Consider the following 26,431-nt stretch of genomic DNA (forward strand, 5'->3'; position numbering starts at 1 on the left):
TTACATGAAAAGAAGAGACCAGTAAATAACAGTTGATCTGGCGGTGGCTGTAAACTGGTGTGGGCATCTCTAGGTCTGGGGGCAGTGGCACACTTGGGAACAGTTCGAGGCACAGTGGTTGAAAAACACTGCCCTAGTGTGTATGGGGCTTACTTAGTGTGACACATAGAACAGGCGGAATCGGTACATCTGTCAGAATGAACTTAGGTCTACAGTCATTAGGTCGACCCCACTAGGTCGACTGGCAGGAAGGTCGACCTGACCTAAGGTCGACATGGGCCAAGGTCGACATGACTTAAGGTCGAATTTGCATAAAGGTCGACATGAGGAAGGTCGACTGGTCATAAAGTCGACATGGGTTTTTCACAGTTTTTTTGATCCGAATGTCGACACAGTCGACATGGACACAGTTGGCAATGAGAATCGGACCCTCGCATCGCTCGCAATGCTTCGGGCACGGTGGCTCGCTTCGCTCACCACAGCTTTAATAACCTCCTCCACGCCCTAGTGGATGGTAGGGCATGAAATACCGGCTGTCGGCTCAAAAAAGTGGAAAACCCCATGTCGACCTTATGACCAGTCGACCTTCCTCATGTCGACCTTTATGCAAATTCGACCATAAGTCATGTCGACCTTGGCCCATGTCGACCTTAAGTCAGGTCGACCTTCCTGCCAGTCGACCTAGTGGGGTCGACCTAATGACTGTAGACCTAAGTTCATTCTAATAGATGACCGCATCCCGAACAGGCTGGAGTGCATTATATAAGCCATGTAATATGTAATAAGCATTCATATCCGGTGCGAGCGCACTCACTCACCCTTCAGTGATTTCAGGTGCTGCACCGCCAGTCGGAGGACGGTGAGTTTGTCCAGCTTGCGCGGTAAGGGCTCGCACTGGGGGATCATGGCGGACAGCTCCTCGATCAAGGTGTTCATTTTATCGCGGCGTCTCTTCTCCGTCTGGCTGTGCGCCTCCCTGCAGGGACCAAGGATGTGTAAATATCACACTATCGATGGGAACAGATTTCTGTGGTTTATGCTCACTGTGACGCTACAAGAACCTCGCACAGCAGTCAGTCAGTCAGTCTCACCTGTGACAGTTATTTACACTCACTGTGATGCTACAAGAACCTCGCACAGCAGTCAGTCAGTCTCGCCTGTGACAGTTATTTACACTCACTGTGACGCTACAAGAACCTCGCACAGCAGTCAGTCAGTCAGTCAGTCAGTCTCACATGTGACAGCGCTTTTTACACTCACATCAAATAGAAAGATTGGACCATACATTGACATTTTACCAATCTCAACTTAAACAAAGGGTGGTGGGGGGGGAGTCTTACCGGTTGTGAATACTGGACACATCCCCGTCTGTGGTTCTGCAGAGACAGATCAGCAAAGTAAACGGCACAAGCAAAAATAACATAAAACCGCTGACTGCAAAGTAACAGACTGATATACAGGAGAGGGGCGGAGCAGACGTTACACAGCCCATGTGCATCACAGGGGGGGACATGGCTTAGATCAGGCATGTCCAACATTGGCCCTCCAGATGTTGTGAAACTACACATCCCAGCATGCTTTGCAATAGTTTTCGCATTCTCTAATAGCAAAACGGTGGCAAAGCATGCTGGGATGTGTAGTTTCACAACATCTGGAGGGCCAACGTTGGACATGCCTGGCTTAGATCGAAACATGAACTAGGCCGCCGTGGCCAAGGTCAACAGGGATGGAATGACGACACAAGCATTCAGTCAACAATGGGAAGGTCGACAGTTGAAAGGTTGACATGAGTGTTCTCTTTTTTGTCGACGTAAGTCGACATGGACACGTTATCAGTGTACCGCGTCCCCTTGCATGTGCTCACTGCGGCTGGTACACTATTATATTCTCCCTCCACGCCCTAGTGGATGGTCAGGTATGAAATACCGCCTGTCGGCATGTCGGCTCAAAGAAACCATGAAAACTAATGTCGACATTTTGACAGTCAACCTTCCCATTGTCGACCAAAGGCTTGTGTCGACCTTCCGACCTATTTCATGTGTCACCTACAATAGCACCTGATAAGGGGGATGAGCGACAGGTGGGCGGCCCTGGGGCCGGACAGGTAAGCCTGCCCTCCCCGTTATCACCCCGGCAGCCCCATTATAATGCGGGTGGTAGCAGGGCCGGACCTGGCCTATTTCTTCAGCAATTCTGCCTGACACATTTACTAACACGGGGAAACGCTGGCAAGTGGGCGGAGCCCCAGGACACACTGCGCGGCCTGTGGGACAGATTGGCGCCAGTTTCCAGCAAACAACCTCCACAGACAATTTCCATAATAAGGATTTTTTTTTTTTATTGCTACATCTGGTTTTAATTAGAGAACAAAGGTTTCTCCTTTTGGATAAACTCCTCTGCAGGGGAAGCCGAGGGCAGCGTTACCTCAGCTGTAAGATATGACTCCTCGCGGCTGTACGTTACTGCGCAGCGCCCCTCTGCCCGGACAGTGACACTAGTCTGAGTCTTAGGATAATGTGTAGACTTTATTTTTTACTTTTTATTCAAACTAAATATTCAACACTTCTTTCCCGTCGTCCCAGAACCCTTGAGTTCAGGCCTCAGCGTCACAATACAGAGATGGAGCGCGGTATACAGACAGCAGTACCTGCATTACCAGAGCACATGTTCAGCTTGCATGTAGGTAAACTAGGGGAGGGGCTTGAGCCTGAGGGGGTGTGGCTCACCTGGCATATGCAAATCCAGGCGTGACTTTTGTAGATAAAAAAAAAAACTCCGAAAAATAGCTTTCAGGCCCTGAGCCAAGTTATAGGCTGGCGACACCCAAAGTTAATTACCTGCAAACATCGTTACAGACGTCACAGGAGAGCGGGCAGATTTTAATCTTCTGAATTAGCATAAAGCAGCCATTAGTTCAACATTCAGCAATGCTAATTAAATTCTAGATGGCTGCCATGTGAGAACGCTCGCCAGCAACATTTGTGAGCAGTGTGTGCACCGCCAACAACTACAATGGCCGCCAGCAACATTTCTGAGCGGTGTGGGCACTGCCAGCAACTACAATGGCCGCCAGCAAGACGCTATCAGGACCTATAGGAAACAGTAGACGGTCCGAGTTCTCAAACTCCCTTTAGTGTTATGGGACCAATTACACTGAAGGGATCACACTGCCAGCTCCACTGTCCATCACTTTGTGTATTGGGTTCACCTTAGATAAGCTTTCATTTTGCTCATTTAAATAGGGTCATTTTGATTTTTGCAAATAAGATATAAAATACCAAAAGGGGGAGATGCATCAAAGCTTGGAGTGATGAAGTACCAGCCAATCAGCTTCAAAACCTGGGTACACACTAGGACGACATGTGTATCCAGCGGTAGCTGATTGGTTGGTACTCTCTGCAAGGTTGTGCGCACTGGATATCGCCCCATTATGGCGTCACCCCATCTTACACTGGAGTAAACACATTATATTTAGCTGTACAATGAAATCACTGAGTAGAACGGGGTGTCCCTATCCTCGCCACAGATCTGTTCTCTCTGGCTCGCCCCGTGCACTCACTTACACCCCAGATGTACCCCGGTCACTGACGTCACCCTACCGTCCGCGTGTTTTATTACTGTAGGAAACTTACTGGCTGTCGGAATCGCTCAATTTCCGCTTTCGAGAATACTCCACCAAGTGAGGGCTGAAAGAGCCGGAGTGGATGCTTGAGGGACCTGGTTTCGGGCCCAGGATGCTAGAGACCACCATGCACTGACCCGGCTCCATTATCAGGGTGTCTACGGCACAAGAGCAGAGAGAAAGAAAATGAGCTACAATCCCCCATCTGTAACAAGACCAAACCCCAAACGGAACACTGAATGTAGAGTATAATGGAGATTTCTCCTTCCCAATCTCACCGACTGCAAATGCAGTTTCCTAGGATCCTAGGACGGAGGGCAATCTGAGAATGTGTTACCTAGGAGACTGCAAGCCTGTCATTGCCAGTCTCAGCATGTCCTCGCCATGGAGTAACGCACGAGGAACCCATAGCTTAAATGACCTTATTAAGGACTAGAACAAACACCCGGGTGCAGAAGTCTTAGTATAAAACACTGATCTATAATCGGTATCTGGTCCCTGGGTAGACAAGGTCTAGGATCAACCATTATTGGTTGACAGCCAAGAATGGTCGACATATCTTAAGTCGACAATGACAGAAGGTTGAAAGAAGCTTAAGGTGGACATGGTCAACATGATTTTTGTGTGTTTAGACCAACCTTAGTTCATACTTTACTATCCAAGTGGGCACCCAAGGGTGCCCAAAGCATGGCGAGCACAGCATGCCAAGCATGGGGATGCGGCACACTTCTAAGGTGTCCACGACGACATAGACACCAAAATTGACCTGTTGAGTGTCAACCTTCTGTCAATGTCGACCAACGGTAGGTGAACCATTTTTAGGTGTTGACCTAGCCAATGTCGGCCAATAGTTGTCCACCTAGACATTAGAGAGCTTCTATACCATAACATCTATAATCACTGATGGAAAACCTGTTCAGCAGCTGTTCAAAATAAAAAATTGGTTGCATTATTTTTTATATGTTGTGACGTGAATCCAGTGCTAAATCGGCAGGAGAGCGAAACGCTACAAATCTAGAACGTCATTACTGGGTATTCCTGTAGTATATACTGTAATATATTTGTGTATAGAATTGTCGCCCGTTCACATTCCAGAGCGCTGACTGCCGCTGTTTCCTGGGCAGGAGTTTAGCTGGTGGTGCTGCACCGCAATAATGTAATACACGCACGACTAAGGTGACCTTATGCAGTAGTATCGCCGTGTTATCCTCTCCGGGACTAATTACCAGACGCTCCAGGCGTATTTGTCGCTTACACTGGCACCTGGCTATGTCTCGTGCTGCGGGGAGTGGCAATGGAGGCAAACAATAAGCAATTCATGGGCAGGGGTTGTGCTTTGGAAGGATCATACTGAGGACAGGTGGGAGAAAGGGGGTCACTCTGGTTACACTGCGTCAGTGCAGCACCAGAACATCGCACAGGATTCTATGTTCCCCCCACACATTTTCAAGAGAGAACTTTAAAAAGTGAGCCACACTTGTGAGAACTCATTCATACTTCAGATCAATCAAATAGGTAGAGTATTAGTACAGACAATACAGAGAGCGTACCAGCCACATCAGCCCCTGCTATAGTGCTGCTTCCACTCTATATTCCCTATCACATGTACACACATTACAGAGAGCGTACCAGTCACATCAGCCCCTGCCCCAGTGCTGCTTACACTCTATATTCCCTACCATATGTACACACATTACAGAGAGCGTACCAGCCACATCAGCCCCTGCCCCAGTGCCGCTTCCACTCTATATTCCCTATCACATGTACACACATTACAGAGAGCGTATCAGTCACATCAGCCCCTGCCCCAGTGCTGCTTCCACTCTATATTCCCTATCACATGTACACACATTACAGAGAGCGTACCAGCCACATCAGCCCCTGCCCCAGTGCCGCTTCCACTCTATATTCCCTATCACATGTACACACATTACAGAGAGCGTATCAGTCACATCAGCCCCTGCCCCAGTGCTGCTTACACTCTATATTCCCTATCACATGTACACACATTACAGAGAGCGTACCAGTCACATCAGTCCCTGCCCCAGTGCTGCTTCCACTCTATATTCCCTATCACATGTACATACATTACAGAGAGCGTACCAGCCACATCAGCCCCTGCCCCAGTGCTGCTTACACTCTATATTCCCTATCACATGAACACATACATTACAGAGAGCGTACCAGCCACATCAGCCCCTGCCCCAGTGGTGCTTACACTCTATATTCCCTATCACATGTACACATACATTACAGAGAGCGTACCAGCCACATCAGCCCCTGCCCCAGTGGTGCTTACACTCTATATTCCCTATCACATGTACACATACATTACAGAGAGCGTACCAGCCACATCAGCCCCTGCCCCAGTGGTGCTTACACTCTATATTCCCTATCACATGTACACACATTACAGAGAGCGTATCAGTCACATCAGCCCCTGCCCCAGTGCTGCTTACACTCTATATTCCCTATCACATGTACACACACATTACAGAGAGCGTATCAGTCACATCAGTCCCTGCCCCAGTGCTGCTTACACTCTATATTCCCTATCACATGTACACACATTACAGAGAGCGTATCAGTCACATCAGCTCCTGCCCAAGTGGTGCTTACACTCTATATTCCCTATCACATGTACACACATTACAGAGAGCGTATCAGTCACATCAGTCCCTGCCCCAGTGCTGCTTACACTCTATATTCCCTATCACATGTACACACATTACAGAGAGCGTATCAGTCACATCAGCCCCTGCCCCAGTGGTGCTTACACTCTATATTCCCTATCACATGTACACACACATTACAGAGAGCGTACCAGTCACATCAGCCCCTGCCCCAGTGCTGCTTACACTCTATATTCCCTATCACATGTATACACATTACAGAGAGCGTACCAGCCACATCAGCCCCTGCCCCAGTGGTGCTTCTACTCTATATTCCCTATCACATGTACACACATTACAGAGAGCGTACCAGCCACATCAGCCCCTGCCCCAGTGCTGCTTACACTCTATATTCCCTATCACATGTACACATACATTACAGAGAGCGTATCAGTCACATCAGCCCCTGCCCCAGTGCTGCTTCCACTCTATATTCCCCATCACATGTACACATACATTACAGAGAGCATACCAGTCACATCAGCCCCTGCCCCAGTGCTGCTTCCACTCTATATTCCCTATCACATGTACACACATTACAGAGAGCGTATCAGTCACATCAGTCCCTGCCCCAGTGCTGCTTACACTCTATATTCCCTATCACATGTACACACATTACAGAGAGCGTATCAGTCACATCAGCCCCTGCCCCAGTGGTGCTTACACTCTATATTCCCTATCACATGTACACACATTACAGAGAGCATACCAGCCACATCAGCCCCTGCCCCAGTGCTGCTTACACTGTATATTCCCTATCACATGTACACACATTACAGAGAGCGTACCAGCCACATCAGCCCCTGCCCCAGTGCTGCTTCCACTCTATAATCCCTATCACATGTACACATACATTACAGAGAGCGTACCAGTCACATCAGCCCCTGCCCCAGTGCTGCTTCCCCTCTATATTCCCTATCACATGTACACACACATTACAGAGAGCATACCAGTCACATCAGCCCCTGCCCCAGTGCTGCTTCCACTCTATATTCCCTATCACATGTACACATACATTACAAAGAGCGTACCAGTCACATCAGCCCCTGCCCCAGTGCTGCTTCCACTCTATATTCCCTATCACATGTACACATACATTACAAAGAGCGTACCAGCCACATCAGCCCCTGCCCCAGTGCTGCTTGCACTCTATATTCCCTATCACATGTACACACATTACAGAGAGCGTACCAGCCACATCAGCCCCTGCCCCAGTGCTGCTTCCACTCTATAATCCCTATCACATGTACACATACATTACAGAGAGCGTACCAGTCACATCAGCCCCTGCCCCAGTGCTGCTTCCCCTCTATATTCCCTATCACATGTACACATACATTACAGAGAGCGTACCAGCCACATCAGCCCCTGCCCCAGTGCTGCTTCCACTCTATATTCCCTATCACATGTACACATACATTACAGAGAGCGTATCAGTCACATCAGCCCCTGCCCTAGTGGTGCTTCCACTCTATATTCCCTATCACATGTACACACACATTACAGAGAGCGTATCAGTCACATCAGCCCCTGCCCCAGTGGTGCTTACACTCTATATTCCCTATCACATACGCACACATTACAGAGAGCGTATCAGTCACATCAGCCCCTGCCCCAGTGCTGCTTACACTCTATATTCCCTATCACATGCACACACATTACAGAGAGCATATCAGTCACATCAGCCCCTGCCCCAGTGCTGCTTACACTCTATATTCCCTATCACATGTATACACACATTACAGAGAGCGTATCAGTCACATCAGCCCCTGCCCCAGTGCTGCTTACACTCTATATTCCCTATCACATGTACACACACATTACAGAGAGCGTACCAGTCACATCAGCCCCTGCCCCAGTGCTGCATCCACTCTATATTCCCTATCACATGTACACACATTACAGAGAGCGTATCAGTCACATCAGCCCCTGCCCCAGTGTGCTTACACTCTATATTCCCTATCACATGTACACACATTACAGAGAGCGTACCAGTCACATCAGCCCCTGCCCCAGTGGTGCTTACACTGTATATTCCCTATCACATGTACACACAGATTACAGAGAGCGTATCAGTCACATCAGCCCCTGCCCCAGTGGTGCTTACACTCTATATTCCCTATCACATGTACACACATTACAGAGAGCGTATCAGTCACATCAGTCCCTGCCCCAGTGGTGCTTACACTCTATATTTCCTATCACATGTACACACACATTACAGAGAGCGTATCAGTCACATCAGCCCCTGCCCCAGTGCTGCTTCCACTCTATATTCCCTATCACATGTACACACACATTACAGAGAGCGTATCAGTCACATCAGCCCCTGTCCCAGTGGTGCTTACACTCTATATTCCCTATCACATGTACACACATTACAGAGGGGTTTATTCTAGTTCATTCTTTCTGACAAAATCCTTCTTAGATGGACAAAACCATGTGCACTGCAGGGGGGCAGATGTGACATGTGCAGAGAGAATTAGATTTGGGTGAGTTATTTTGTTTCTGTGCAGGGAAAATACTGACTGCTTTATTTTACACTGCAATATAGTTACACTTTGAAGAAAAACCCCACCCAAATCTAATTCTCTCTGCACAAGTTACATCTGCCCCACCCGCAGTGCACATGGTTTTGTCCATCTAAGAAGGATTTTGTCAGAAAGAATGGACTAGAATAACCCCCAGAGAGCGTATCAGTCACATCAGCCCCTGCCCCAGTGCTGCTTACACTCTATATTCCCTATCACATGTACACACATTACAGAGAGCGTATCAGTCACATCAGCCCCTGCCCCAGTGCTGCTTCCACTCTATAATCCCTATCACATGTACACACATTACAGAGAGCGTACCAGCCACATCAGCCCCTGCCCCAGTGCTGCTTCCACTCTATATTCCCTATCACATGTACACACACACATTACAGAGAGCGTATCAGTCACATCAGCCCCTGCCCCAGTGCTGCTTACACTCTATATTCCCTATCACATGTACACACATTACAGAGAGCGTATCAGTCACATCAGCCCCTGCCCCAGTGGTGCTTCCACTCTATATTCCCTATCACATGTACACATACATTACAGAGAGCGTACCAGTCACATCAGCCCCTGCCCCAGTGCTGCTTCCACTCTATATTCCCTATCACATGTACACACATTACAGAGAGCGTATCAGTCACATCAGCCCCTGCCCCAGTGCTGCTTCCACTGTATATTCCCTATCACATGTACACACACATTACAGAGAGCGTATCAGTCACATCAGCCCCTGCCCCAGTGGTGCTTACACTGTATATTCCCTATCACATGTACACACACATTACAGAGAGCATATCAGTCACATCAGCCCCTGCCCCAGTGGTGCTTACACTGTATATTCCCTATCACATGTACACACATTACAGAGAGCGTACCAGCCACATCAGCTCCTGCCCCAGTGCTGCTTCCACTCTATATTCCCCATCACATGTAAAATTAACATTATCGATAACCATTGTGTACTAAGTGTTGGAAATAATCCGCTAGTGGTCTGATTAATAATTACTCACTATGACTGTACCGTCCTTTATTACCTGGCCAGTGACACTGCGGGAATATTACGTCAAATAACAAAAGATAAACCCATCAAACAGAAAATCTATTCCGTTGGTTTATTTGTCACCCTTACAAGACCCACTAACCTAAATACCTATAAATACACCCACAGCCGGCTTCTAAAGAAACTAGAGCAGGGATTACAGGAGGGATCAGGTGATGTTCCGAGCTGCGACTCCGGATGAACCGAAGCAGGGGGTCAGAAATCACCACGTGAGCCGAGACTCCCAACACGAAGAATACCAGCCTTGTATATAGCCTCGATCTGGCACCCAGCGGTACGTTACCATCCAGTGCCTGCAGGGCTTTAATTATACCAAAAAATACAGGGATCGAGTTCAAGCGTTCCTGTTGAATTCAAATATGTTAATATTTTGGAGGGTTATATACGGTGCCCATATAGAATCACAGATATGCTGCTTCTGGAGATGGCTTTAGGAACCAAATTATCATTAAAGTGATACAAGTCAACAAGACTGATAGCCGGACAGCCTCAGTATACTGGGTAGACAATGTCTAGGTCGACCACCGGACAGCCTCGGTATACTGGGTAGACAATGTCTAGGTCGACCACTAATGGTCAGCATCAAAGATTGAAACACAACGATCCTACGGCCACTTCGAAGCCGCACTTAGACATTTTCACAATCTCCTTAAAATGAGACGAGTACAGTTTAGGGGGTGCCGGATGGCTGACAGTCAGGCTTCCGATAGTCATTACACCGATGTCAGAATCCCGACTGTTGAACCCTGACACTTGGGGTGCACGACCCCCCATAGAGGGAGAATAGAATAGGTGACTATCGTAGCGAGCCACCGTGTCCACAGCATGGCGAGCACAGCAAGACCGCGAGGGGCGTCATGGCCTCATGCTTCCCAAGCACCTTATGCCCCATACACACTACACGAGCCGCGGCCGATATAGCTAATTATAGAATGATATCGGTTAACAATATCACTAATCTCTGATATACTCTGTGCTGCTCTGTGCCACTATATAACTCTCAGTCTGTGGCTTACTGCTGCCTCCATTCCTCTCCTCACATCATGTCACTGTCCCTGTCACATGCAGCCCTGTCCTCACTGACACATCCCTCATCTCCTGATATACTCTGTGCTGCTGGGGACCCTGCTCCTCCCACTATATAACTCTCAGTCTGTGGCTTCCTGCTGCCTCCATTCCCCTCCTCACATCATGTCACTGCCCCTGTCACATGCAGCCCTGTCCTCACTGACATCCCTCATCTCCTGATATACTCTGTGCTGCTGGGGACCCTGCTCCTCCCACTATATAACTCTCAGTCTGTGGCTTCCTGCTGCCTCCATTCCCCTCCTCACATCATGTCACTGCCCCTGTCACATGCAGCCCTGTCCTCACTGACATCCCTCATCTCCTGATATACTCTGTGCTGCTGGGGACCCTGCTCCTCCCACTATATAACTCTCAGTCTGTGGCTTCCTGCTGCCCCATTCCCCTCCTCACATCATGTCACATGCAGCCCTGTCCTCACTGACATCCCTCATCTCCTGATATACTCTGTGCTGCTGGGGACCCTGCTCCTCCCACTATATAACTCTCAGTCTGTGGCTTCCTGCTGCCTCCATTCTCCTCCTCACATCATGTCACTGTCCCTTTCACATGCAGTCCTGTCCTCACGGACACATCACTCATCTCCTGATATACTCTGTGCTGCTGGGGACCCTGCTCCTCCCACTATATAACTCTCAGTCTGTGGCTTCCTGTTGCCTCCATTCCCCTCCTCACATCATGTCACTGTCCCTTTCACATGCAGTCCTGTCCTCACGGACACATCACTCATCTCCTGATATACTCTGTGCTGCTGGGGACCCTGCTCCTCCCACTATATAACTCTCAGTCTGTGGCTTCCTGCTGCCCCCATTCCCCTCCTCACATCATGTCACCGCCCCTGTCACATGCAGCCCTGTCCTCACATCACTCATCTCCTGATATACTCTGTGCTGCTGGGGACCCTGCTCCTCCCACTATATAACTCTCAGTCTGGCTTCCTGCTGCCTCTATTCCCCTCCTCACATCATGTCACTGTCCCTTTCACATGCAGCCCTGTCCTCACTGACACATCACTCATCTCCTGATATACTCTGTGCTGCTGGGGCGACATTCCCTAACGTGCCGATGGAGAAGATCATACCCAGCGCGAATCATGTACACGTGATGCGGTTACTTCTACAGTCACGTGTGGTAGATGTGAATCATATAATGTCAGGTGACAAATCCTTACTTGGTAAAACAGAACCTTTCCTAATTATAACCCCCATCATTGAAGCCGCGCCCTGACCTACTTCTCCTGCAAGGTGAGGAAATATGAAGATGAGCCTCGGTGTTTGTTTCCATGACACAGTGACAGGTCCTTGTTATCTCTGGCAGTAACACAACTGAACAATGTTCCTGTACAATAATGTTTGCGGAAACAGAGATCCCTCACGAGATTCAGGTGATCAGGAAGCAGAGCGCCCACAGACAAGCACAATGTAACACAGAGATGCTCTGCAGGAGGGGGGGGGGGGGGGGGGGCAGAGATGCTCTGCAGGAGAGGAGAAGGAGGGTAAAGATGCTCTGCAGGAGGGGGGGCAGAGATGCTCTGCAGGAGAGGGGTAGGAGGGTAGAGATGCTCTGCAGGAGAGGGGGCAGAGTTGCTCTGCAGGAGGGGGGGCAGAGTTGCTCTGCAGGAGGGGGGGGGGGGTAGAGATGGTCTGCAGGAGGGGGCAGGCAGGCCCTGGACTGGGCAGTTGTCACCTGTCTGGAAATGAGAGTGTGGAGTATTTCTTCATGGGTGTAGGGCAGGGATGGGGAGCCTTAGGCCATCCAGCTGTTGTTGAACTACACATCCCAGCATGCCCTGCAACAGTTTTAACATGGACAAATAGCAGCTGGAGGGCCGAAGGTTCCCCATCCCTGGTGTAGGGTATGCAGGCTAGTAACATCCACGGAACAGGACTGGCATAATAGGAGGCACAGGTTGGCATACTAGGGGGCACAGGCCGGTAACATCCACAGAACATGACTGGAGATATAGATCTGTAATACTCCTATATGGACTGCACCATTGTTGAATGAGAGGGGAACACGTCCCCCTGTGAAGCCTATGAGATATATTATTTTGGATAGATGACTAACGACAGCTCAGCAAGACAGACAGATCCTGGGGAGGACACATGGGGAAGGGAACACACACAATGGCACCTCTGCTGAATAGGGAACAATACAAACTGGCTTACTCCTATCCTCATATGAACCAGGATCAGCATCTGATACATGAATCCAATGAATATATATATATATATATATATATATATATATATATATATATATATATATATATATATATATATATATATATATATATATATATATATACACACACACACATACACATATATATACACACACACATACAAAAGTACCAACACACTCGCCATTCCTAGGAATGGGGTGCAAACAGCACCCACATCCCAGGGTGGGGTGCGGTGGCCTGTGACCACACACTCTAGTAAATACAAACACAGGGAGCCCAGCACTCACTACAACAAACTGACTCACCTTAACATTCAAATAATCAATAAATAAATAATGGGGTTTTAGTTCATGAATTGATCAATGCATTTAAGCTTGCAGCCCATCGCCAAGGGACCCCATTTCACTGCAAGTCCTAAAACAGTTGTTAGTGTAGGACTTGCAATGAAATGGGGTCCCTTGGCGATGGGCTGCAAGCTTAAATGCATTGATCAATTCATGAACTAAAACCCCATTATTTATTTATTGATTATTTGAATGTTAAGGTGAGTCAGTTTGTTGTAGTGAGTGCTGGGCTCCCTGTGTTTGTATATATATATATATATATATATATATATATATATATATATATATATATATATATATATATATATATATATATATATATATATATATATATATATATATATATATCTTAGGGTTCAGCTACAAGCGACAGGACATTGCCCGAGGCAGCAGCGTTATTAGCGGGACCGAGAAGGCTCAGGTGATTACGGATAGATGTATCTGGTGTAGGAGACATGATTCAACGTGTTACTCAGCGGCAGTCATGACCCATCGCATCAATATTCCTGAAATACCGGCACAGTCGCATCCATTTCCTGCTGCAGCCACGGCTGATCCAGCCGGGACTAGATCCTACTCATGTTCCACGGAACGTGAGAGGGCGGCGGGATACGCTGGAGGCAGGACACAGCGTTCACACAGAGGACACCAGCGGAGTGTCAGCTCTTCTGCGGGTGACCGAAGCAACCCTGGTAGACAGTCAAAAGGTCGACATGAGGTCACGTTTTTGACCCAAATGTTGCCACAATCGACATGGACACGTCTAAGTGTACCGCGTCCCCTTGCATGGCTCGCCATACTTCGGGCGCAGTGCCTCAACGCGCTCAGCGTATTATCGCACCGCGCCGTAGCGGATGTTAGGGTATGAAATATCGCCAGTCGGCACAAGTCGGCTAAAAAAACCTTCAAAAACTAATGTTGACCTTCCCATTGTCGACCTCATGCTTGTGTCGACTAGTCATGTCGACCTATTTCAAGTATCAACCTAACCCTGTCAACCTTAATAGGGTCGCCCGAATGACCGTACCCCCCTCACCTCCATCTATCCCCTGCAACATCCTCACTTCCACAGTCAGATAGAATAATGCTTCCGGGCCTCCCTCAAGATCAGTCCGTGCTGTCTGAAATACTCTGCACTGCTCTCAGCATTCAAGAATGTGAACTTCACACAGAGTCTACCTACACCTCAAATTCCGCTCCAGAGTGAGCGGACACTTGATGTGGAGGGTGCGGCCTGAGCAGCCTGAACCAACAATACTGAAGCCCTTATGGGGGTCAGTGTTCAAGTTGGTGGTGCTCCCAAAAGTCAGAATATAACAGAAAAATTGGTTTGGAGAGAAATTGGTCATATGGTTCCTGGTGGGCTGATGTATATCGGAGGCCATATTTGCTGATACGTGGCCCCACCCGTAGTATGACAGACAGCCCATAGCACACATATTACAGTGCACTGTCCCCATTCAGGGCAGAGGGCGCTGGCAGCGCCAGGGCAGAGGGCGCTGGCAGCGCCAGGGCAGAGGGCGCTGGCAGCGCCAGGGCAGAGGGCGCTGGCAGCGCCAGGGCAGAGGGCGCTGGCAGCGCCAGGGCAGAGGGCGCTGGCAGCGCCAGGGCAGAGGGCGCTGGCAGCGCCAGGGCAGAGGGCGCTAGCAGCGCCAGGGCAGAGGGCGCTAGCAGCGCCAGGGCAGAGGGCGCTAGCAGCGCCAGGGCAGAGGGCGCTAGCAGCACCAGGGCAGAGGGCGCTAGCAGCACCAGGGCAGAGGGCGCTAGCAGCACCAGGGCAGAGGGCGCTAGCAGCACCAGGGCAGAGGGCGCTAGCAGCACCAGGGCAGAGGGCGCTAGCAGCACCAGGGCAGAGGGCGCTAGCAGCACCAGGGCAGAGGGCGCTAGCAGCACCAGGGCAGAGGGCGCTAGTAGCACCAGAGCAGAGGGCGCTAGTAGCACCAGGGCAGAGGGAGCTAGTAGCACCAGAGCAGAGGGCGCTAGTAGCACCAGGGCAGAGGGCGCTAGAAGCACCAGGGCAGAGGGCGCTAGTAGCACTAGAGCAGAGGGCGCTAAATAACTGTAACCAATATTTGCAAAGTTTCTCTAGAACTTCGATCCCGTCACAGCTTTAAAAAATGGCAAATGCAGCAGGTGGTGGCATGTTTGTATGCCAGCAGGTGGGGGGGGTGTCACGCTGGTATGCCAGCAGGTGGGGGGGGTGGCACGCTGGTATGCCGGCAAGTAGAGTTGGAGGTGGCATGCTTGAATGCTGGCAGGTGGAGTTGGAGATGGCATGCTAGTATGCCGGCAGGTGGAGGTGGTATGCTTGTATGCTGGCAGATGGAGGTAGTACACTGGTATGCCAGATTGTGGAGGTAGTATGGTGGCAGGTGGAGGTGAAATGCCGGCAGGTGGGGGTGGTATGCCAGCAGGTGGAGGTGGTATGCTTGTATGCTGGCAGGTGGAGGTGGTACACTGGTATGCCGGATGGTGGAGGTAGTACGGGGGCAGGTGGGGGTGGTATGCCAGCAGGTGGAGGTGGTATGCTTGTATGCTGGCAGGTGGAGGTGGTTTACTGGTATTCCGGATGGTGGAGGTAGTACGGTGGCAGGTGGAGATGGTATGCCCGCAGGTGGGGGTGGTGCGCTATGATGCCGGCAGGTAGAGGTGGTACACTGGTATGGTGGAGGTGGTACGCTGGAATGCCGGCAGGTGTGTGGGGGTGAGTGGAGGGGGGGGGGGGGGGGGCATGCTGGTATGCCGGCAGGTGGGGTGGCACGTTGGTATGCCGGCAGGTGTGGGGCGGTATGCACCTCCTCCTGCATTTGCATAGATAGGGATCACATGATTAGCTCCTGGGAGCAACTTCTCATATACAATACAATACAATCTGAATCAGGCCCAAGGAACAGAAGTCTAAATAGAAGCAGTGGGTAACATTAAACCAATCAGTGACTTCTCCTAAATGAGGACGATCAGTAACAGTGACCAGATCGGAGTCCTGAGCACTCTCCTGGTTATTGTGTAGCTCAATGCAGATACTAAATACAACGTACATTATAATACAGCGTGTTCAAAACGTCACACAACCGTATGGGAATGATTTCACAGTGAGTTCTGGACGTGGTGCCGATCCGTCCATCACACACACGGCCACAGAGAGGCACGGTTCCCGACACACACGGCCACAGAGAGGCATGTTCCCGACACACACGGACACATAGAGGCATGTTCCCGACACACACGGACACAGAGAGGCATGTTCACGACACACACGGACACAGAGAAGCATGTTCCAGACACACACGGACACAGAGAGGCACGGTTCCGACACACACGGACACAGAGAGGCACGGTTCCCGACACACACGGACACAGAGAGGCACGGTTCCCGACACACACGGACACAGAGAGGCACGGTTCCCGACACACACGGACACAGAGAAGCATGTTCCCGACACACATGGACACAGAGAAGCACGGTTCCGACACACACGGAGACAGAGAAGCACGGTTCCGACACACACGGAGACAGAGAGGCACGGTTCCGACACACACGGAGACAGAGAAGCACGGTTCCGACACACATGGAGACAGAGAAGCATGTTCCCGACACACATGGACACAGAGAAGCACGGTTCCGACACACACGGAGACAGAGAAGCACGGTTCCGACACACACGGAGACAGAGAGGCATGTTCCCGACACACATGGACACAGAGAAGCATGGTTCCGACACACATGGAGACAGAGAAGCACGGTTCCGACACACATGGACACAGAGAAGCACGGTTCCGACACACATGGACACAGAAAAGCACGGTTCTGACACACATGGACACAGAGAAGCATGTTCCCGACACACATGGACACAGAGAAGCATGGTTCCGACACACATGGAGACAGAGAAGCACGGTTCCGACACACATGGACACAGAGAAGCACAGTTCCGACACACATGGACACAGAGAAGCATGTTCCCGACACACACGGACACAGAGAGGCATGTTCCCGACACACACGGACACAGAGAGGCATGTTCCCGACACACATGGACACAGAGAAGCACGGTTCCGACACACATGGACACAGAAGCACTGTTCCGACACACATGGACACAGAAGCATGGTTTCGACACACACTTTTCAATGTTTCCCATGAAATAGCAAAAACGTTCCGGAATATTTGGTTGTGATGCTGGAATACAGTGCAGGTAACACCCTTCACGTTCCACAACAATAAAATTGAGGGGTACAGCTGGATATGGTGCTGGCCACATCCCCGGTGAGATACCAGGGTGCCATAGTGTTCCTGGCTGTAGCATCGTCCTGCTGGGTGTGGGTCATTAGGTCACCAGCAAGTAGCTCGACAAGCATTAGGTCGACATGATTTAAGGTCGACATGGGTAAAGTCGACAAGATCAACAATGAAAATGTCTACATGGTTAAAAAAACACCTTTCCACCCGAATGTCGACACAGTCAACACAAACAGTAAACGTAGCACCGCGTCCCCTCACACGGCTCGCTGCACTCGCCATGCTTTGGGCACGGTGCCTCGCTGCGCGCGGCACACTATTTCATTCACCCACCACACCCTAGTGGATGACAGCACATGTCGTGTTGACGTGAAACCCCATGTTGACCTTTTGGCTGTCGACCTAATGACCCTGTCAACCTAAAGTCATGTCGACTTACTTGGTGGTGACCCAATGACGTATCCTGTCCTGCTGAAACCACACGTTCTGCAATCTGTGTGTGACCGGCAGTGTCGTGCGTCGGTCTCTGCCGGCAGTGCCGTGCGTCGGTCTCTGCCGGCAGTGCCGTGCGTCGGTCAGTATCGTTAAGGTTGGGAATTCCCACAAATCGTTAATGATAACCCCTATAGTCTGAACATGCCATCCAATCTGACGGTTTCATCAGTGACGGCACCGCCGACATCACTAACGATATAGGTGGCAGTGTGTGCGGCACTACCCTACCGCTCATTTACTCTGTATGTATAATTACAGGCGATGGACCCTGCCAGCCGACACAGGCGTGTTACATACATGTCAGGAACCCTGCTGCATGTGTCACGCATTACACCGACCACGTGTCTATACCTGGGATATGTGTGTTCATCTGCAGGGACGACACATACAAACACACACACCCCAGCACTATAGCCACACACACACACACACACACACACACTACCCCAGCACCGTAACCACACACACACACACACACACCAGCACTATAGCCACACACACACACACACACTACCCCAGCACCGTAACCTCACACACACACATACACACACTACCCCAGCACCGTAACCTCACACACACACATACACACACTACCCCAGCACCGTAACCACACACACACACACACACACACACACACACCAGCACTATAGCCACACACACACACACACACTACCCCAGCACCGTAACCTCACACACACACATACACACACTACCCCAGCACCGTAACCACACACACACACACACACACTACCCCAGCACCGTAACCACACACACTACGCCAGCACCGTAACCACGCGCGCACACACACTACCCCAGCACCGTAACCACACACACACACACTACCCCAGCACCGTAACCACACACACACACAACCCCAGCACCGTAACCACACACACACTACCCCAGCGCCGAAACCACACACACACACACACACACTACCCCAGCACCGTAACCCCACACACACACTACCCCAGCCCCGTAACCCCACACACACACACACACACACACTACCCCAGCACCATAACCACACACACACACACACTACCCCTGCACCGTAACCACACACACTACCCCAGCGCCGTAACCACACACACACACACACACACTACCCCAGCACCGTAACCCCACACACACACACACACACACACACACACACACACACACACACTACCCCAGCACCGTAACCCCACACACACACACACACACACACTACCCCAGCACCGTAACACCACACACACACACACACACACACACACTACCCCTGCACCGTAACCACACACACACTACCCCTGCACCGTAACCACACACACACACACACACTACCCCTGCACCGTAACCACACACAAACTACCCCAGCACTGTAACCCCACACACGTACCACAGCACTCTAGCACCTACAGTATATATACCGCCACACTCCCCTATATAACCCCAATAGCATACGCCGCCACACTCCCCTATATAACCCCAATAGCATACGCCGCCACACTCCCCTATATAACCCCAACAGCATACGCCGCCACACTCCCCTATATAACCCCAACAGCATACGCCGCCACACTCCCCTATATAACCCCAACAGCATACGCCGCCACACTCCCCTATATAACCCCACAGCATACGCCGCCACACTCCCCTATATAACCCCAACAGCATACGCCGCCACACTCCCCTATATGACCCCAACAGCATACGCCGCCACACTCCCCTATATGACCCCAACAGCATACGCCGCCACACTCCCCTATATGACCCCAACAGCATACGCCGCCACACTCCCCTATATGACCCCAACAGCATACGCCGCCACACTCCCCTATATGACCCCAACAGCATACGCCGCCACACTCCCCTATATGACCCCAACAGCATACGCCGCCACACTCCCCTATATAACCCCAACAGCATACGCCGCCACACTCCCCTATATAACCCCAACAGCATACGCCGCCACACTCCCCTATATAACCCCAACAGCATACGCCGCCACACTCCCCTATATAACCCCAACAGCATACGCCGCCACACTCCCCTATATAACCCCAACAGCATACGCCGCCACACTCCCCTATATAACCCCAACAGCATACGCCGCCACACTCCCCTATATAACCCCAACAGCATACGCCGCCACACTCCCCTATATAACCCCAACAGCATACGCCGCCACACTCCCCTATATAACCCCAACAGCATACGCCGCCACACTCCCCTATATAACCCCAACAGCATACGCCGCCACACTCCCCTATATAACCCCAACAGCATACGCCGCCACACTCCCCTATATAACCCCAACAGCATACGCCGCCACACTCCCCTATATAACCCCACAGCATACGCCGCCACACTCCCCTATATAACCCCACAGCATACGCCGCCACACTCCCCCTATATAACCCCACAGCATACGCCGCCACACTGCCCTATATAACCCCACAGCATACTCCGCCACACAAACTACCCCAGCACTGTAACCCCACACACGTACCACAGCACTCTAGCACCTACAGTATATATACCGCCACACTCCCCTATATAACCCCAACAGCATACGCCACCACACTTCCCTATATAACCCCACAGCTACGCCGCCACACTCCCCTATATAACCCCACAGCATACGCCGCCACACTCCCCTATATAACCCCACAACATACGCCGCCACACTTCCCTATATAACCCCATAGCATACGCCGACACACAAACTACCCCAGCACTGTAACCCCACACACGTACCACAGCACTCTAGCACCTACAGTATATATACCGCCACACTCCCCTATACAACCCCACAGCATACGCCGCCACACTGCCCTATACAACCCCACAGCATACGCCGCCACACTGCCCTATACAACCCCACAGCATACGCCGCCACACTGCCCTATACAACCCCACAGCATACTCCGCCACACTGCCCTATACAACCCCACAGCATACGCCGCCACACTTCTCTATATAACCCCATAGCATACGCCGACACACAACCTACCCCAGCACTGTAACCCCACACACGTACCACAGCACTCTAGCACCTACAGTATATATACCGCCACACTCCCCTATACAACCCCACAGCATATGCCGCCACACTCCCCTATATAACCCCACAGCATACGCCGACACACAAACTACCCCAGCACTGTAACCCCACACACGTACCACAGCACTCTAGCACCTACAGTATATATACCACCACACTCCCCTATACAACCCCACAGCATACGCCGCCACACTCCCCTATATAACCCCACAGCATACGCTGCCACACTGCCCTATACAACCCCACAACATACGCCGCCACACTCCCCTATACAACCCCACAGCATACGCCGCCACACTCCCCTATACAACCCCACAGCATACGCCGCCACACTCCCCTATACAACCCCACAGCATACGCCGCCACACTCCCCTATACAACCCCACAGCATACGCAGCCACACTCCCCTATACAACCCTACAGCATACGCCGCCACACTCCCCTATATAACCCCACAGCATACGCCGCCACACTCCTCTATATAACCTCACAGCATGGCGCCGCCACACTCCCCTATGTAACACCACAGTATACACCTCCACACTCCCCTATATACCACCACACTCCCCTACATAACACCACAGTATATGCCACCACACTCCCCTATACACCCCACAGTATATACCACCACACTCCCCTATACACCCCACAGTATATACCACCACACTCCCCTATACAACCCACAGTATATACCACCACACTCCCCTATATAACCCCACAGTATATACCACCACACTCCCCTATATAACCCCACAGTATATACCACCACACTCCCCTATATAACCCCACAGTATATACCACCACTCCCCTATATAACCCCACAGAATTTAAGAGCACACTCCCCTATATAACCCCACAGTATATACCACCACACTCCCCTATACACCACCCAACATTATATACCACCACACTCCCCTAAATAACCCCACAGTATACACCACCACAGTATATGCCACCACACTCCCCTATATAACCCCACAGCATACGCCGCCACACTCTCCTATATAACCCCACAGCATACGCCGCCACACTCTCCTATATAACCCCACAGCATACGCCGCCACACAAACTACCCCAGCACTGTAATCCCACACACGTACCACAGCACTCTAGCACCTACAGTATATATACCGCCACACTCCCCTATATAACCCCATCAGCATACGCCGCCACACTTCCCTATATAACCCCACAGCATACGCCGCCACACTCCCCTATATAACCCCACAGCATACGCCGCCACACTCCCCTATATAACCCCACAACATACGCCGCCACACAAACTACCCCAGCACTGTAACCCCACACACGTACCACAGCACTCTAGCACCTACAGTATATATACCGCCACACTGCCCTATACAACCCCACAGCATACGCCGCCACACTGCCCTATACAACCCCACAGCATACGCCGCCACACTGCCCTATACAACCCCACAGCATACGCCGCCACACTGCCCTATACAACCCCACAGCATACGCCGCCACACTTCTCTATATAACCCCATAGCATACGCCGACACACAAACTACCCCAGCACTGTAACCCCACACACGTACCACAGCACTCTAGCACCTACAGTATATATACCACCACACTCCCCTATACAACCCCACAGCATACGCCGCCACACTTCTCTATATAACCCCATAGCATACGCCGACACACAAACTACCCCAGCACTGTAACCCCACACACGTACCACAGCACTCTAGCACCTACAGTATATATACCACCACACTCCCCTATACAACCCCACAGCATACGCCGCCACACTCCCCTATACAACCCCACAGCATACGCCGCCACACTGCCCTATACAACCCCACAGCATACGCCGCCACACACCCCTATACAACCCCACAGCATACGCCGCCACACTCCCCTATACAACCCCACAGCATACGCCGCCACACTCCCCTATACAACCCCACAGCATACGCCGCCACACTCCCCTATACATCCCCACAGCATACGCAGCCACACTCCCCTATACAACCCTACAGCATACGCCGCCACACTCCTCTATATAACCCCACAGCATACGCCGCCACACTCCCCTATATAACCTCACAGCATGGCGCCGCCACACTCCCCTATGTAACACCACAGTATACACCTCCACACTCCCCTATATAACACCACAGTATATGCCACCACACTCCCCTATACACCCCACAGTATATACCACCACACTCCCCTATACACCCCACAGTATATACCACCACACTCCCCTATACACCCCACAGTATATACCACCACACTCCCCTATACACCACCACAGTATATACCACCACAGTATATACCACCACACTCCCCTATATAACCCAAAATTATATACCACCACACTCCCCTATATAACCCCACAGTATATACCACCACTCCCCTATATAACCCCACAGAATTTAAGAGCACACTCCCCTATATAACCCCACAGTATATACCACCACACTCCCCTATATACCACCACACTCCCCTATACAACCCAACATTATATACCACCACACTCCCCTAAATAACCCCACAGTATACACAACCACAGTATATGCCACCACACTCCCCTATATAACCCCACAGTCTATACCACCACACTCCCCTATATAACCCCACAGTCTATACCACCACACTCCCCTCCATGGCAGCAGTCACCGCCCGGACTCACCCGTCAGATCCTCCCCGTCCCCCCCGGCTGCAGACATGATGCTCCCGGGCTGTCGGCATTGATGTTCCCTCTCCGTGTCCTGGACGCAGCCGGCTCTGAGAGTCAGTCCTGCTACTTCAAGGACACGCCCCTTCCTGTCACACAGACTCCGCCCTCCGATCCGAGCGCTTTTCTCATTGCACGGTGAAGTCTTCGGCAGGGGGTGGTGCTGGAAGTCTCCAGGGCAACGGCAATGCTTCCAGAGATCCCCGCCCACCCAGACAGGGGGAGTTGTATCAAATCGCGGAGAAAGGTAAATAATAAGCAGCCAATTAGCGCCTTGTTACGGTTGTGTTTCAAAGGGGCAAGTGTTTGTGGGATAATATAGCGCAATCAATTAAGTGAGGTGCAGCTTGTCAAACGGTTGTGTTTGAAAAATGACAGTTGCGAGCAGTGCTGTACTTTATCTCTCTATTTTCGCTTTATCTCTTTCTTTCTCTCTTTCTCTCTCTCTGGGTTAACTTTTTTAAACTCTAGCAAGAGATAAAGTGGTAAAGCGTGATAAAGGACCAGCCAATCACTTTTACTGTCATTTATCAAACATGGCCTGTAACATGGCAGTTAGGAGCTGACTGATCCTTTATCACTCCTTATCATCCTCCACTTCTCTTTTTAAGGCTTAATACATCTGCCCTTCTGCTTTATCTCTCTCTCTCTCTCTGCTTTATGTTTTATCTCTCTGGGCCAGATGCACTAAACTTCAAAAGTGATAAAATGGGGGATGCGGTCATTCGTCAGAATGCATTTAGGTCTACAGTCATTAGGTCGACCCCACTAGGTCGACTGGCAGGAAGGTCGACCTGACTTAAGGTCGACATGGGCCAAGGTCGACATGACTTAAGGTCGAATTTGCATAAAGGTCGACATGAGGAAGGTCGACTGGTCATAAGGTCGACATGGGTTTTTCACTGTTTTTTGAGCCGACATGTGCCGACAGGCGGTATTTCATGCCCTACCATCCACTAGGGCGTGGTGGGAGAATAAAATAGTGTGCCGAGCGCAGCGAGGCACCGTGCCCGAAGCATCGCGAGCGAAGCGAGCGATGCGAGGGTCCGATTCTCATTGCCAACTTTGTCCATGTCGACTGTGTCGACATTCGGATCAAAAAACAGTGAAAAACCCATGTCGACCTTATGACCAGTCGACCTTCCTCATGTCGACCTTTATGCAAATTCGACCTTAAGTCATGTCGACCTTGGCCCATGTCGACCTTAAGTCAGGTCGACCTTCCTGCCAGTCGACCTAGTGGGGTCGACCTAATGACTGTAGACCTAGAATCATTCTGACGAATGATCCCAACCCGAGCTGATTGGCTGGCTGAATATTTCTCTCCATTTTATCACTGGACTCAGCAGGGACTGGAGGGGGCCGGTTACCCGGGACTCAGCAGGTACCAGAGTGGCAGGTTACCGGAGACTCCAGGAAGACTTCCCCTAATTTGGGAGTCTCCCAGACATTTCTGGAGTGTAGGTAAATACTGAGTCTGAGTCACGCAGATAATTGCTGCTTATGTAAATGAGTACAGTAAGTGACAATAATACAGTAACGGAAGGTTCTCTAAGGTCGCTGAATCTGGGGACCCGTCAGCCTGGATTCATAGGACACGGGCCCTCGCTGCTTGGTCACATCATCCGGGGACATCAGAGTGTTTCATGTACCGGACAATCGCAATTACTAGGATACAGTTGCTAGGTCGACAGTATGAAGGTCAACATACATTATATCGACTATGAAAGGACGACAGGGGTTATTCTCCCATTGGGATACCTACACAGGTGACGGTGTCACACAGTTACAGTCGGAGCACCGCCACATCAGAGACCGCATGTAGTTAAAATTGGGAAGAGTAAATAGGGTAGACCTTAAGCTTCTGCAAATGGCGATGGTGCGTCCATCGCAGTAGCACAGGCCACGCAGCCTGAAAGTGTGCATCTCCCCACACGTACACGCCAGCGCACGGTGGAACACAACCGGGGGGCTGTGATTATCATTTCCACAACCGATATTGACAGAGCGGCTGCATTACCGACCATGTCTGACACAGGCACAGGGGATGCTGGAATCGGGTGTGTATAGGAGTGCGTATTGCTGTTACTGGTGTTCCTCAATGTACGGCTGAATATCTATATAGCCGTTGTTCAGAAAATGTTTATCAATAGCGGTACTACTAGTGTTAGCATGCCACCGATCAGTATAGACTAGTGTTAGTGTGCCACCGATCAGAATAGACTAGTGTTAGCATGCCACCGATCAGTATAGACTAGTGTTAGTGTGCCACCGATCAGTATAGACTCCTAGTGTTAGTGTGCCACCGATCAGTATAGATTTCTAGTGTTAGTGTGCCACCGATCAGTATAGGCTCCTAGTGTTAGCGTGCCACCGATTAGTATAGACTTCTAGCGTTAGTGCCACCGATCAGTATAGACTCCAAGTG

General features: G+C 50.7%; 1 protein-coding gene across 1 annotated transcript in view; it reads right to left on the reverse strand.

The window, feature by feature from the left end:
• BMAL2 (basic helix-loop-helix ARNT like 2) overlaps positions 1-24,114 on the reverse strand; it is a 42,839-nt gene extending 18,725 nt beyond the window's left edge. The window contains exons 1-4 of the mRNA XM_083181072.1: positions 23,959-24,114; positions 3,633-3,780; positions 1,341-1,376; positions 819-976 (exon numbers count right to left, since the gene is read on the reverse strand). Coding sequence (XP_083037198.1) covers positions 819-976; positions 1,341-1,376; positions 3,633-3,780; positions 23,959-23,995 — 379 coding nt within the window. The 5' untranslated portion in view covers positions 23,996-24,114. The remainder of the gene's footprint in view (positions 1-818; positions 977-1,340; positions 1,377-3,632; positions 3,781-23,958) is intronic.
• Between the last annotated feature and the right edge of the window lie 2,317 nt (positions 24,115-26,431).

This window comes from Crinia signifera, chromosome 4, assembly GCF_055691185.1.
Source record: "Crinia signifera chromosome 4, ASM5569118v1, whole genome shotgun sequence".
Classification (NCBI taxonomy): Eukaryota; Metazoa; Chordata; class Amphibia; order Anura; family Myobatrachidae; genus Crinia; species Crinia signifera.